Genomic DNA, 15711 nt, shown 5'->3' with positions numbered 1-15711 from the left:
TCAGTCATCAGCATGGAAAGTGAGGCCTCGTTCTCTGCCTGTCCCTCCCTCCCTTTTCATGCCCCCTTGCCTCCTGAAGTTTTTCCGCCTCACCTTCTCCGTGGCCCCTCGGTTCCACCCCCCGCCCGACTCTCCTGCTCCCCTGCTGTCCCCTGTACAGTCCCCCACCACCACCACCACCACCACCACTGGACGTCACGTCTACGGACAGTACCTGTCCAGACTTCTTCAAAATGGCTGCCAGGATGCCACAAGGCTCGGCCCGCTTGACCTCAGACAGGAAGGCCCGGTATCATTAATAAATAAGTCTGATTTAGTTTTAACAGGCCTCTGCATTTGCCCTTTAAGTGGCTGATGAATAAACATGAGTGGAGCTGGGGCGGGAACTGCATGGGGGTAGGATGAGAAGAGGCCCGGTTTGTATGTGTGTATATGTGTGTGTGTGTGTATGTATTGGGAGGGGGTATCGAGGGCAATGGGGGAGCCTTTCTTCCCAGCAGGGCTGCATCTCGTTTAATTGGAGCACTTGTGGCACCATTACCTCCTTTACTCAAACACGTTACTGATGACAAAAGAAAACAGCACTAAGCCTGCCTTTGTTAGCGAGGAGACTGGACGAGGAGATGGATTCCTCGCCGCTACTCATGTGTGGGAATCATTCGCACTCCCACCACGAGCTGCCGAGCTGCTGCTGCTGCCGCCGCCGCCGCCTTCGACCAATCAAACACTGCAGCCAGGTGGACAGACGACGGCGCACACGGTGATTACATCAGCAAATGATGGACAGAAGGATTACAGAAATAAACTACGGCGTGAAATGACACATTTAGTATTAATAGACATTTTGTTCCATTTATTGAACTGTGGATTAATCCACTGTCTCACATTTCTAACCCAACCAACAGAACCAGTAATCAGAGTGTGAATCCAGAAGAACCGCGTGTATCAGTTTCATGTTATTGACTCCAGCATATGTCTTCAGCCCTGTCAGTGACCTCGCCCTCTGACCCGAGGACACGACGATGAGGCTCGTCTCTAGTTTGTTTTTGGTCACCAGAGTGTCTCGAGAGAGCAATAAGGGTGTGACCTTTCACCGTCAGTCCGACCCCACGAGAGAGGAAACAAAACCAGGAAAAACACGTCGCTGATAAAGCTCTTTACTGGTTAATCGTCATGTTCTAATCCATAATTGTGGTTGCTGAAATACCTTGTCTGTTGAATTCAAATGCAGTGGGTGCAACATAATTCATGGTTTACATTTATATTTACATTTAGAGCATTCAGCAGACGCTTTTGTCCAACTGACAGCAAGTGCATTTGTCACAAGAAAGAAACCACGATATCGCCATCGATAAGTTTTACGATGCTTTATTAATAATTCTTTTTTAAGTTTTGAAATTCCATGAGAAAACTTTTCAACACAACACAAATATTTGCAAAACACTTTACTTAAACCCTTTTTTTTTTTTTTAGCATTTATGATTAATATCTAAATATTGAAGAGGTGGTTTATAAAACACTTGTTTGTAGTTTCAGTGTATTTCTCAGCACTATAACTAAGTGTTTTTGCTCTTACTAACACATTATAGTGTCTTACAAACCATTTATCAAGTCCTTATGAAGTGCATGAATTCTCAGAGAGCAGGGTTAAAGTAAAGTGTTGATAAACATCCTTTTTTTTCCTTTTTTTTTTTTTTTTTAAATGTCACAGCATAACTTCAGTCACAGCTCTTATTATTAAAAGTCCATAATCATAACTCTCAATATAAAAGTTCTCCATGAAGACACACTAAATAATCAGTAAAGTTCTGGTGTTAATGCATCTAATGGCAACGTGACACACAGCGTGAAAACGTGAAATCAAGAAAAATACAGGATGTAAAAAAAAGCTCCAGCGGAAAATCTTCACAGTGCAACTCAACCGGGTCTGAAGCAAATGTCATTTTATAATATTTTGCCCTCAACTGCCTAAAGGGACCGTGTTGCCATATAATGGATTTATACCATATTTAACTCCATTATATCTTGTTTTATGTGAAACAAGATAAAGTTTTCTCATTTGTGAAACAAGGGAAAACACTCCACCTATAAACGACGATGATGTCACATATTTAATAGAATATTTATATAAATATTTGATTGAATATTAACCGATTTAATCTGAAAATAAATATATTAGAAAACAGAAAAAAACTAATACTCTGCTCATATTTAATTTTTCAATTGAGACGAACAAACAGATATCAAGGCTAGATTCTAGGCAAATTAATTTACTGTATGAAAAAAATAACTGGTTTTGATTGGCGGGCAATTAATTGCATGAGATGAATATTTTTTTGTCCAGCAGGAGAATAAAAAGGAACAAACGGATCACGTGTGTAGAAAACAGGGAGCCACCAGGATCAAGTCCTCACGGCCTCCATGGTGAAATTTGAATCCTCTCTGGAAAGGAAAAAAAAAACAAAAAAACAAACATTACATAATATGTGAAAAACAAACACTCTTCCTCAGAATGCTCACAGTTATCATGTAAATATTATAAAATCAAATATTTTCATTTACAAGCCTTGACGAATGTAATTTATGGCGTGACCTGCACCAACACATTTTTATGGAAAGCTGTATTACATTATATTACAATGACATAACATAACATATGTACTTTTTTTATAAAAGAAACATTTGTGTGTAATTATAAATATACAGTTTAAACAACTTATGTATCAGAATCAGTATTCCTTTATTGTCCCACAAGTGGGGAAATCTGTTTTCCACAGCAGCCAAAGGACAGCAATATAACAAAATCAATAACAATAGTAAGAAATAAACAATATAATTAAAAGATAAGAGATAGAATACACTCGTATATACATAAAAATAGTATGTTTTTATATATTACGTTAATAAAACAGCATACAAAACCTCTAAATTCATGAGACACCAACAAACACTCATCCTGCCTGCAGGTCTGTAAAGTATGATAAAACAAATATTGCCAGTTAAAAAATTAAAAGGTCGCTATCACGATATCCTGTCCTGTCTGTATATTTAATTTTCTCAAGAAGAGACAACACAGTATGTCTGAGCAACTGAAGGTTTGGAGATTTTACACTGAAATCAATCATTTCTTTAAGAACAATCTGGGCTCCTGAGCACAACAACTGCTGGACAGGGGCTGTAGATGTGTTCCCTCTGTGGCAGACGTGTTAAAAGTTGCACCAAAAGAAGGAAAGCATATGGTGGAAGTGACAAAGTGGGTTTAAACATCACATGTCCTCCTGCTCTGGATACATTTCTGACAGTCTCAAGAAACAAACCCTGTGACGACTACACGATGCGACAGCACAGATCCCCACGCATGGCGGTCTCCTAACACTCCAGTTCCCAGCTCTGCCTCCCGAGCAGCCCTTGTTTTGGAGTTGGGCTGATCTCAGAGATGCAGAGAAATAGTATCAGTTCCATTTCCACAATAAACATGACTTCTGTTGCACACCTCCAAGGTCACTTTGAAGAGCTGCAATGTGCTTTGAACATCCCCCCACCACCACCGCCCCCCATCAACAAACAGCCCAGGTGAGCTTCACCTGGAGGCACAGAGCACGTGCAGAGTCTGCGTCAGCATTTCATAATCTCTGTCCCACACTGAGTGACAGGGACCAGCAGCGGCGCCACGCTGTCTACAGCCGCATCCTGAAAAAACGTGTGTTCCTACTGTGAATAGATATTCCCAGCACATGTAGCCGCTGCAAGTTTGGATCTGCTGCCACCAAGAGGACAGTGAATGCAGCACATTTCCCAGCAACACAGCCGCTATGCCTGCATCGGTTGTTTGGTGTGAGAATGGCACATGTGCATGACCAGAAAGCACTGTTGTCAGATAAACTAAAAGGACAACTTACACATCTTTGTTCCGCATGTGGTTGTTGTACTGAAGGATCGGTGGGACGCTCTCTTCATCATCAGGTAGCTGCAAACGATAAGAGTTTTAACAAAATGAGCCAGAAGACGTGTAATAACACACATCATCAACGAGAAGTATGAAGCTACGAGCACTTGATAATGTCACCAGGTGGAAAATGATGGTGAGGTGTGTCTTTGTAAATAGAGGAGGCAGAATGACGGTGGATCATTCAGTGAGTGTAAACACAACCACGGGATCAGCAACGCAAGGAGGTATAATGTCACTGAGAAAGAAAAGCATAACAAACTGAGAGTGTATCTTTCCTGTAAATCAAAGTCAGACACAATACGTCTATACAGTGTTTCTCGTAATGCATCACAGCCTGACCTGAATCTTCTCGTCAGATCAAATTGTATGAGACAAATGTGAAAAGTCTCCACTCAGCAGAGCAGCTGATGTGCTGTTGATTAATCAAAGGAAAAAATATGTTTCCAAACTCAGCTCAGCAAATCACAATTTTAACAAGGCTGTGTTTGTCCAACAATGGGAAAAAAATCACTCAACGTATGTGATCTTAAAAACTGAAGATACTTTGGGGGTTTTTTGTGTGCAAAAACCTCTTCAGAGCTGTAAAGACTCGTCTCTCACCTCCCAGTACGGCTCGTCATCAAAACAGTTGTCATCTGCTGCGTCTCCCCAGATAGGTAACCTTAAGATACAGCCTGCAGGGAATACAAAGACATTATTTAAACTACAGTGTCTGGAAACACCCATCTTATTCAAACGCAGTGTTTGCATATGTACTGTATATATTCAGTCACATGGTTGTAAGAACTGAAACGTGGATGCAGCAGTTACTCCTTACCGACTAGGATGCCTCCGCCTACACCAAAGCAGATAGCCACGCAGAGGCCTGCAGCCTGGTGGCCACCCTGCCGCATGGGCACCATGTCTTTGAAAGCACCCTCAAAGTCGAAGGTGTTGATCAGCCTTTAATAGAAAAAACAAGGTTACTGTTACTTCAGAGCAAAAACAAAAAAGACTGCCTCCTTTTTCAGATACGTTTACTGGTCGACAACCTTTTACCGACTTAATCCAACAAAGTTAAAGCCGCTCTGACTTCTGGCTGCAGGTTTCCACTCACCCTTCCTTGCCGTAGACTGACTCTGTTGCGGCTGCGGCAGTAATGGCCCCCACAATTCCACCTATGACCCCCGGCATGGCATGCAGGTTATGGATTCCACATGTGTCCTGGATCTTCAGGTACTTCTCCATGAACGGCTGAGAGAGACGTAACAGTTGAAAAGATCTTAACAGCTTAGAAGACAAATACAGATAGCAAGTAAAAAATGTATTAATTAGACAAAAAGGGGAATCGGACAATATTTTGTTCTGCAGGGGAGTCAGATTGTTTTGAATTTTCATTTAAATTGCTGCATTTTTGTAGCTTAGTTCCTGGAAAACCTGACAGCTGTTTATCTCATCATAGCTATAACACAATAAACCAACCAATACCATACCGTGAGGTAGATATATCCCAGTGTGGAGATGGTACCACAGCAGAAGCCAACGATCAGAGACCCATAAGGCATCAGCATGAACTCTGCAGCAGTTCCCACTGCGACGCCTCCGGCAAGAGTGGAGTTCTGGATGTGAACCTGATAAAACACATGCAGAATCAAATGCATCGGTCACGGAAGAAACCTGAGTATCAGTTTGACTAATGTTAGTGAATGATGTGTTCACTGTATCAGGTAAAACAGAGTATACACCCCATCTACACCCAGATCTTTTATCTGAAATGTCTGATGCGAGTGTTTGTGACTGATCTGAAGCATGTCGTTACCATGTCTAGTTTGCCGTGCTTCTGGAAGAGGCTCGAGATGGCCACAGTGGTGAGCACAGTCGCGGCCAAAGCCAGGTAGGTGTTGATGACGGCTCTGTGCTGCCCGTCCCCGTGGTCTGTGATGGCTGAGTTGAAGCTGGGCCAGAACATCCACAGGAAGAGGGTGCCTGATGAGAAAGTTGGATGGGAGATCATGGGGTAAGAAACCTTAAAACCCTGCTGTGTGGAAAACAAACAAACAAAAAACAAAAACATTACCCACCAATCATTGCAAAGACATCCGAGTGGTAGCAGGAGCCCTGCAGGCGACTGCTCTGGTCCAGGTTCGGCCGATAGAGCATCCACGAGATGGAAAGACCGTAATAACCTCCAAATGTGTGGATCACCATGGAGCCTCCAGCATCTCTGGCCTTCAGGTAGGAACACATTAACATTAGTAGCAGAAGCAGCAACAGATACATTAGCTACAGATCTGAGGCGTTTGTCAGGTTGTTGGTTTGAAATGATAGCTTACTGCTGAAGAAGTCTCAATATTATCTGATTTTATTTTTTTCTCAGTTTTATTAATCTTCTAAATATTGTACTGAAAACTAATGAATAATTGACATGTTACAACCCATTTTTGGTGCAAAACATGCTTTAGTTTCTCTGCTGACATTTTTTAAAAAATGACTATGATGTTTTTGGTCAATATCCAGTATAATCAACAGCTGTTTTGTGTTTTCGCCCCATTTTCCCTTCACACTCGGAAGTCTAACCTAAGTTGTTCACATCCCAAACCTTCTGTAGTGAGTCAGTGTCAAACTGTGGGGTTACAGAGTTAACAGCTCAGTTTGGGCACATGGACAAACCACATTTCCACTGTAGTTGGTGTGTTTGGTGTGCATCTGAAATATATATGAATGAGTTATATCAAAACTGAAATGAAATTATTTCAACTTACATGAATGAGGTTCAGGATAATATATTCCTCCACAGCAAACAACGTGATCCCAAACAGAGTCATAACCATCAGCTGGACCGGACTGACTTTACCCAGCACCGCCCCGTAGGCGATTAAGCATCCGGCCACACAGAAGTCAGCGTTGATCAGGCTGAGGAAGGAAAAGAAAAATCAGATGTCAGGCAAGGAAGCAAATCCATAATCAAACATGAAATAAATAGAGTTCAGGCCTTCGAGTCACCACGTCTAAAGTCAAGTCATGAGTCATTAAGTGACTTGAGTCCACTTGAGTCTGAGTCACAATGACTCTCAGGTTCATTTCTCTGACACACACACACACACACACACACATACACACACACTCACAGGAATCATGACATACATGCCTGTTGTATCTGTTGACACACACACAGTGACTTGGCAGCCCTTCAGCAGTATAATCACTTCCCCTCATAGTGTCTGTTTACCATCTAACCACTGAGTCCATAAACATCTAAATTATCTTTATGGGATTGTGTCAGTCAGACAGGTTTATCTGCCTCACTGTGCATCTGTGTGTGAAGCCATGCGGGTACAGAAACAGATTCCTGTCTGTCACGATTCCCAAGAAAATGTCCCTAAACCCTGCAGTCATCAACTGAGCCATGACTTTCTATTGTTTGTTACTTTCATTGAAAATTAAAAGGGTTTTTTTTTTCCCAATTAATTTACTTTTCAATTCCTATTTTGATCTTTCCATCCGTGTAGTCCAGGGAGTGGAACCAGCCTTGCATCAGCAGCGCCCACTGGAGGCCGAAGGCTGCGATGAGGAAGTTGAAACCGACAGCACCGAAGCTGTACCGCTTCAGGAACGTCATCAGGAAGCCAAATCCGACGAAGATCATCACGTGGACATCCTGAAAACCTGAAGAAAGGAGAGATAAAGATGACCGCTTGTATTGGCACATTTTGCAACGACAGCTATAAACCCCATTAAACCTCCCACAAAGGCAACATACAGAGCATTGCTGCCACCTCCACCCCCCCTCTGTGGGACCCCTTACAGGAGAGCGGGAGAATCGGGAAAAAGCAGCAACGTTACCCTGAGAAATGTCTCAAAATGTGGTAGCTGCAGTGATTAGAAACTCTTCCCCCTTTAAGAAAATCACAGACGATGTGCAATGACATCTTAGCAGAAAACCTCCCTAAGAGGGCCCCACCATGTCATTCCCACCTATTTTCTTATTGTCCTAGTTTTAAATCTCATTAGGAATTATACATTTTTCAAATCTAGGCGTCTCGTATATATATTTCTTGTTGGTGTAACGGTATTTATAACATTATGCTGATGACAGCTGGTTGGATTATTGGATTATTTTAGCCTCGGGGGCCCCAGCAGACTCTGGGAGCTGCTGCTGCTCTTGTTGAGATGTTTTCCTCTATGAGACGATCAATATACAATATTGGCTTCTGACTGCTACATCACTCTGCTTTTCTGGTATAAGTTTTCCAATTTGAAAGGAAAAAAAATACATTATATGTAAAACAAATGACAAATGATGATGCCGTATATATTTTGAAATCATAATTCAATCCCATTGGATCAGCAATCACGGCTATGATCACCCGTTATCTTGTTACATAAGCACTATTACGTACATCAATGACATGCCAGTTATACTGTATACATCATCTATATGTATGTGTGTATAGATGGTTTGCTTTCACAACAGGCCACCTGCACGGTCACATGAGGGCATTATTGGGTAAGAAGGGGAAATCACGTGAGGATGACTCAAGGACACAATGTATTTACAGTTTCATTCTGAATCAGTATTGAGATCGTTGGGTCTCATTCCCAATTTGTTTGATACAGACGCTGGCCAGCCACTAACCCAAAGAGCTGATATTTGGCACGTTGGGGAAAATACTCAACAATAAACTAATATTACAAACTAGACCTTTATGGTGCCTGCTTTCAGGAACTAAAAATATATTTGAAACAACATTTTGAAATGAAGACACAAGAGTTTTTAAATAGTTATAGATTGCTTTTGAATTAAATGTGCATATACATTTATACAATGGTACAGAACTATAGGTGTATGAAGCCTCTAACAATAAACAAAACACTACAAGGAGAAAAATGAAGTATGCCTCAGTGATGACAGACAACCAGGAGGGAGTCCTTGAGATGAGGTTGAAGGCTTTGGAAAAAAAGAGCTTGTGTTGAGAGTTTCTAAATCAAGCAGCTGTTTCTGAGTTCAGCAATGAGCCCTCAAGCTCCACAATGATAATTATAACCATTATTAACACACATATAGTACATCAAACGAGGGGAAACTGAGCTATTGTTGGAAAATGAAAGCATTTCTGGAACAGGTGGCTTTTCTTTGTGAGGCAGTAAATATTTTCAATAACCAAGCAAACAACAGTATGTGGGTATCAGCATAAACCAGCCAGTATCATTTACAACAGAGCACTGTGGCCGCCCGACACACCTCAGGGCACAATAGGTTCCCACTGTATTGAGAAACATTATAGTTTGCATAGAAGAATTTGCCACAAAACAACAGCCCTTTATCACGTCACGTTTTTTTTTTTATAGTCTGACAAACAAGGAGAGGGTTCAGACATTTCAGGCTGCCAACACTGATGGGGAGGAGGAGGGGGCGATTGGAAAAACAAGGTGCCGTGACTTTGGTCCCGTGACAAACAGACTGTGTCAGGACGTACATTTATCATCTGACATCCAACACCGTAACTGCACGATAGCATGACACCGGCACCGTGAGCTCGTCGGGGGAAGTGTACAGTTCAACCACACCCATACAATATCCAAATTAACCCCACCTGAAGTGGCAGGTAACCTCTTTTCTATGACCAAAAATTATTATTTATCCATATGACGAGATAAGTGTTGACTTGTCACCTTCAGTTCAAGTGAAAAGAGAAGCCGGAGAGGAGTCAAAGTCCCCGGGGAAATGTGGGTGTCCTTGTCAGCGATGCAGGAATAATGTGATCAACACAGTCTTAAGAACTATCAACATGGTACCTCAAGTAGAAACATATTTTACTACCAGGAAAACAGCAAATGTGCAGCCAAAAACAAATAGAAAAAACAAACAAACAGATAATTAAATGTTAATGTATACAGATATTGATGTTTAGTGTGTAGTAAAAAGCGTGTAAAGATTAAAGGATTTCTAGTTTAGGAAATTATCAAAATAAATGCAATGAATGAGATATCTGATATTTGGAAAATAAACTAGAAATTGTAATTGAAATCACTTACTTGGGTATCTGAAGTAGAAGTCGTTCTCAATGTCACTTGATATATTGTTAGCTTTTCGGTGCTCTATCCAGTGTGTGTCCGATTCTTCATTGTAACGGATAAAAACCCCGAACAGGATGATCATGGCCGTTTGCCACACGATGCAAACTGCTGGAAGACTCAGGCGAACATTAGTATTTTTTTGACGGTCACACAGTTCTCTGAAGCTTTGAACGCAGCCCATCGCCTCTGGTTAATCTGGACCTTTTTGTAGCTTTGTTTTTAAAAAGAAAGATGTATTGAGTGAACTATTCAAGGGAGCTGTCTTGCGCAAAAGTGATAACTACAAAGATCCTGAGCATCCTGAGCACGAGTGAAGATGAGCAGAAGTGGGTGTTTGCTTTAACGTGAGTGATGACCCTCCCACAGTCACTCCCTGCACCTGAACTAGACCCACCTGTCAGGTGTGGATACATCTAAAGTTAGAGAAAAGCTCCATTATTTAAGCCATGATTCTTTTAAAATGATTAACATTTTGTTGCCAAGCACTTTACGTCACTTTTGGGTATCAATCATCATACAAAATAATGAAAAATTGCAACAATGTAGAAATCTCCTGTTTATCTAACTAATATCCTGGTTCTGTGATAAAGGACAGACGACACGTGTTTCCAATCCTGATCAAACAGGAGAAAGATGACATCCTGGAAATACTCTGCTATTATACTGTACCTGCTATACTAATCTGCTGAGGCCCTACAATTATAACACCACACGACAGAGAAAGATAAATGGATATTTTTGTATATGTGAAGCTTCTCCGTGTAGTAAATATCAGCCTGCAGGCAGGGTGGGGACATTCTCATCCACTCGGTGCGGGGCTGGTTCTGTGAGGCATCAACTGTAAATAATATGTAACCAAGCTGGGCCCCATCACAAAGATGCACGACAGGTTTGTCTTAGTCAACCATCAAAGCTGCAGGGTTCAAGGTTGAGACAAGGATTCAGTTCTTTTTTGTTTTAATTAAGTCGAGTTTTATTTTACCGTAGGGGAATTGTATAATAAATAACTGTATGATAATTTTCATCATATTTAAGCATTTTCTTGCATTTGAGTGCTCAAAGAATTGAGAAAACACAAGTGTAAAGTGTTAAAACTGGAACAGTTTAACTGGAATAACTGTCTCTTTAGTATGTTGTGAGAATTTGGATGTGTTGCTGTTGACGTGTCAGTTCTGTGTGACTCAAGACCGGCTAACAGATTTGATTCAGCAAATTAAGATGCACAACGTGATAAAATCGTGCAAACCACTGCGTTTCATCCACAGACGGGTTTCATATGGGAGAGCGTGGTCACCTTTAAAGGAATATTTCAAACTTTCGAGAAAGATGCTTGATATCACTCTTATGTCTGTACAGTAAGTTAAATATGTCGCTGGAGAGAGCAGCTGGTTAGCTTAGCTTAAAAAAAATATTAAAGTATGAAACCAACAACGATTCTTTCAGGGATGACAATGTGAGATTTTACTCATGAGTTGGTGTCAAATGTCATTTCTGCCATATCAGAGTCGGACTAGCTGTTTCTCCATTTCCAGTTTTTAACCAGGTAATTAGGTGCTAGCTCTAGCTTCAAGCATGAAAGTGGCATAAATTATGTTGTGTCAATAAGTGTATTTCTCACAATGTTGTTCACTGATTTAATGTGTAAACTGGAGCCTGTGTGTGAATAGTCTGGTCACAACTATCTTGATCTTGATCTTCAACTCATTTCGCATTAGGTAACACTGACAATGGAACATAAAACGGATGTGCACACAGGGAAAGCCAAATGTAAATAGTAAAGAATGATCCAGCCCTGCCTGTCCTGTACCTGTTTGTTATGTCGGCAAAGTGAAACTCATGTACAGCCTTCAAGCAGTACAGCAGCTCATAAATGTCATGTGCATGTTTCCCTTTATCCTGTGAAACTGTGACGACAAGTGGAAAAACTGCCTCATGTCCAATAAAATGGTTATTGTTGAGGAATAAATTTACCCCGTCCCACCAAAACAATCAAATTAAGAAATGTATAAAAACCCTTGCCTTTTCCCATACATATCTACATTATGCAAATGTGTATGTAGTCACTCCCTCTCTGATTAATCTGAAACTTAGAACAAAAAAAATATGTAAAGTGACGTCAGTACACCTCATGGCAGACTCTACTGCGCCTATTTGGGCTTCTTTAAGTTGACCCCCAGGACTCAGGAACCAAAAGGGATAAATGATTAAAAAATATCTTATTTAGATTCAAATTGTCATTATGTGTATTAAAAACACATTTTGCACATATAGAATTTGTGAGCATGATGCAGCATCACTGAGTAATCAGAGCAGAGTTCCCATTATTTACTCAACAGACATGGCAAGATTCATATTTGTGGTCATTAAACACTTCCATGCAGGGCTGCCCTGCTAATGAACACACTACAACAAGCCCGGCAGTTTGACCGAATTATGTGGGTGACTCTTTGAACAAAGTCTGAAAAGATAAAACCAAGATTTTTAAACTATTTTTTACTTAAAACTTGCATCCAGCCCTTAACGCAGTTTGCCTAGATGTGTCAAAATTGATTTTTACAAGTGCTACAAAGTGAATTCATCATGAGCTGTAGCATGTATGTTTGTGCTCCATATATCCTGGAACACCTGAGCATATCCTCATCTAAACATATAGATCAATGCACCGGCTGCTTGCTCACGTATGAGGAACCTCATTAAAATAAATAAGTGAGCAGCTACCTATGCTCACTGATCTTACTGCTCGACTTAACGCTGCTGCCCTGGTGATGTAATTCTGGCAGATGATGTGCCCTTCAGGGATGATGCGTAGCGTAGCCTTGATGCCGCCTTCACCTGAGCGCCACTGTACAGCCTCGTGGAAGCAGTTAATGTTTCTCATACTGTCTTTAGAATAAGGGTTGTTTCTATTTCTTTGACATAAACAAATAAAAACCATGACCTTTTGTTCTTGTTCTTCAGCTATCCTTTATTTATTGTCTTGGCTCGCTTTATCTGGAATGCCCGAACCGGCAGGTACATTCACTCACACCTGGAAGCCGCCCAGTGCACTAACAATGAGTAAAAAACACAAAACTTCTATGTATTTAGATTTTAAAAAAAGTTGGCATTTTATTTGCAACCACTTTAAATACAACATTTCAATTAGGTCCATTAAATACATCCTCATTGATCAGGTGTTCTTGTGCACTTCCAGTGTAATTGTGAACATTCAGTCTTGCAGTGTGAAGATACGCCCTCATTTTTTTTATTATAGCAAAAAACTAAACATGTTTCAGATCTTTATTTTAACAGATACAGTCAGAATATCAAGACACTCCCAGCTGATACATTATGAGTCCATCAAATGACCAGTAAGCTCTTCTTCTAATGTCTGAAACTCTGCATCGGGGAGAAGATACCTCTGGGTGATATCTATCACATCTTTCTCTGTAGCTTGCTCATAGTCTTTCTTGTTCTTGAACGGTAAATGTCCAGCCAGCTCACACAGAGCAACGTTGAAAGCAGACTCTTCCTTGGCACCGAAGGACGACAATCTGGGCCATACAGCAATACGAACGCCTCTTCTTGAAAGGCGATCCTCCTCATTCTGTATGTGATCGCAGGGAGGACATCCTCTAGTCATGTACAGGTTGTGAGCAATATTACCGGCCACAAGACGGTCTGTTACTTTACAGATGGCTCTGGATATTTTCTCCACACTCTCTGATTCTGTGTAAAACATAAAGCCTCCAGGAAAGTCCAACAAGCGATAAAACCCTTGTCCAGGAACCAACGGCTTGACCGGCGCAGATTCTATCTTGAGCTCGTGGTCCAGGTAATACCCGTGCATGTGTAAGTGATTGACGGACGCAAACGCTCCAAGACTGTTGAACCCCACTCGATAGCCAGGATCGGAGCTCAGGAGCACAGATTCAATACCGACCTGGATGATGAACGTTGTCAGGATTTGTGGGAAACAGTGTGATGGATCTGGAACAAAGAGACAATGTCCAAACTCCAAAGGGCTGACGTTGACCAGCACAACCATCCTGCAGGAATCATCCCGTCCCTCAGAGTCCTTTATCATCTCACATATGATTTCCTCTGGACTGATTTTGTTAAAATTAAACTGCTTGGCGTCGAATTCCTGCTGAATTCTCAGTATCTCCTGAGGCTTTCTTCTCTGCGTTCCTCTTTGAACATTCAGCTGGGCCAAATAGCTAAGTGGGCCCGGCAGGATCCGCGTTTGTAGGTCACCAAGATTGTAGCGAAATAGCCCCCTGTCCATCCTGTCCGTCCAGCCGGTCCTGATGGTTGTGTCAAACTTCGATGGTTTTGAGGCCATCCCACGACACAGATCCTCAACAAAGTCCTGGTTGCTGTACACAAACTGGAGCGGCATGGTTGGACCTGCTGGTGAACAGTGAGGCGTAAAATGTTAGGACAGGCTGGGTCATTTAGGCATCATCACACAGAGCCCTGGTCACATGCAAATGCAAATAACAGTTATAGGTCAATGTTAGGAATTATAATTATTATTTTGTCTGTGCAATGGTTAAATATCAAATACTAGAAATGTTCAGGATCATAATCAAGACAAGGAAACATTCACATTTCAAAACCTACACCTTAAATATTAAACTACCAATTAATCATCTACATCGCTGCCAGTTAATGTACCTCAGTAACTGAATAATTAACATATCATATACTTTCAGCTGCTGTATGATGACATCTGAAATCTGGAAAGGCTCTTCATCACACAGTGCAACCAGTCTAGATACACTGATACAAACAAGTTTACTCTCTCTCTCTCTCTCTCTCTCTCTCCCTCCCCTTTTATTTCTAACTAAAAAAAAGGATTTTTATCATGGTTGTTTGCTAATGACACGTAACGTTAGCTCGTTCATTCGTTGATAGTGAAGCTTGTTCTTCGTTTTATTTCAACCCCAGCGTGTCAAAGTGACGTCTTAAGATAAAATGCAGGTTAAAAATCTTACAGAGGTTCAACTAACCGTAATGATCTTTTAAAGGGTTCAACTGGCGGCCACATTTGTTAACCGGTGACTAGTTTCTCCACCGGTTTGCTACGCCGGCTAGCTTCCGGTTACAGGCGCTCTTCCTCGTGGCTGTTTATTAGTGCATTTCCGGCATCAGTTTTTCAGAATAAATGTTTCTAGGGATGAATTCACATAATCTCTCAGTACCGCATTAAATAAAAAAAATGTGTACATTTATGTTATTGTTAGTCTCCTTTCATTTTGAATACAGTTTTACTTATTTACATTTGTCTTTTGATGGTGAAGTGACGCATTATAATAACCATCAACAATAAATGAACAAGTTATTTCACTCTCAATAAATAATAAAACATCTAATAAACCATTCATGAAGCAATATAGTAACCTGGAAACTGATGTTTTATAAAACTCTGTAAATGATTATTAAATACTGTGTAGGTCATCTGTAAACATTACTGCGATGGAGGAATTTGCAACTGATGTTAATAAACTTTTACATTGCTTCATAAATAGTTTACAAAGCATTTCATCATTCATTAAGATAGAAACAGCCCTCCACTAAAACGTAAACAATTTTAACTTTACCATGTATGATTACGGTTCTTATAAAGTGGCACCATTAGTATCAGATATCGGACAAATCATCAAAAGCATCCCTTACATAATCAAGTTAAATGGGAGCCATTGATACAGTTACAAAATACT

General features: G+C 40.9%; 2 protein-coding genes across 3 annotated transcripts; both read right to left on the bottom strand.

Moving 5' to 3' along the window:
* Positions 1-1453: 1453 nt before the first annotated feature.
* On the bottom strand, positions 1454-10199 carry rhcgb (Rh family, C glycoprotein b). The gene is made up of 11 exons (XM_037108238.1): positions 9965-10199; positions 7402-7594; positions 6691-6841; positions 6010-6157; positions 5748-5914; positions 5422-5559; positions 5046-5182; positions 4767-4891; positions 4550-4623; positions 3900-3967; positions 1454-2442 (listed from the first exon to the last, which is right to left on the bottom strand). Exons 1-11 carry the CDS (start codon positions 10185-10187, stop codon positions 2403-2405), a joined length of 1464 nt encoding a protein of 487 aa, XP_036964133.1. The 5' UTR covers positions 10188-10199; the 3' UTR covers positions 1454-2402.
* A 2889-nt stretch (positions 10200-13088) lies between these two features.
* Positions 13089-15135, bottom strand: gdpgp1 (GDP-D-glucose phosphorylase 1). Of its 2 annotated transcripts, none has more exons than XM_037108239.1 (2): positions 15001-15135; positions 13089-14398 (listed from the first exon to the last, which is right to left on the bottom strand). In XM_037108239.1, exon 2 carries the CDS (start codon positions 14385-14387, stop codon positions 13335-13337), a length of 1053 nt encoding a protein of 350 aa, XP_036964134.1. In that variant the 5' UTR covers positions 14388-14398; positions 15001-15135; the 3' UTR covers positions 13089-13334. The 2 variants fall into 2 exon arrangements, with proteins under 2 accessions (XP_036964134.1, XP_036964135.1); XM_037108240.1 differs by having other exon boundaries at positions 13089-14395.
* Positions 15136-15711: the final 576 nt, after the last annotated feature.

This window comes from Acanthopagrus latus, chromosome 8, assembly GCF_904848185.1.
Source record: "Acanthopagrus latus isolate v.2019 chromosome 8, fAcaLat1.1, whole genome shotgun sequence".
NCBI classification, from domain to species: Eukaryota; Metazoa; Chordata; class Actinopteri; order Spariformes; family Sparidae; genus Acanthopagrus; species Acanthopagrus latus.
This window is presented reverse-complemented; position numbering and strand designations above follow the sequence as displayed.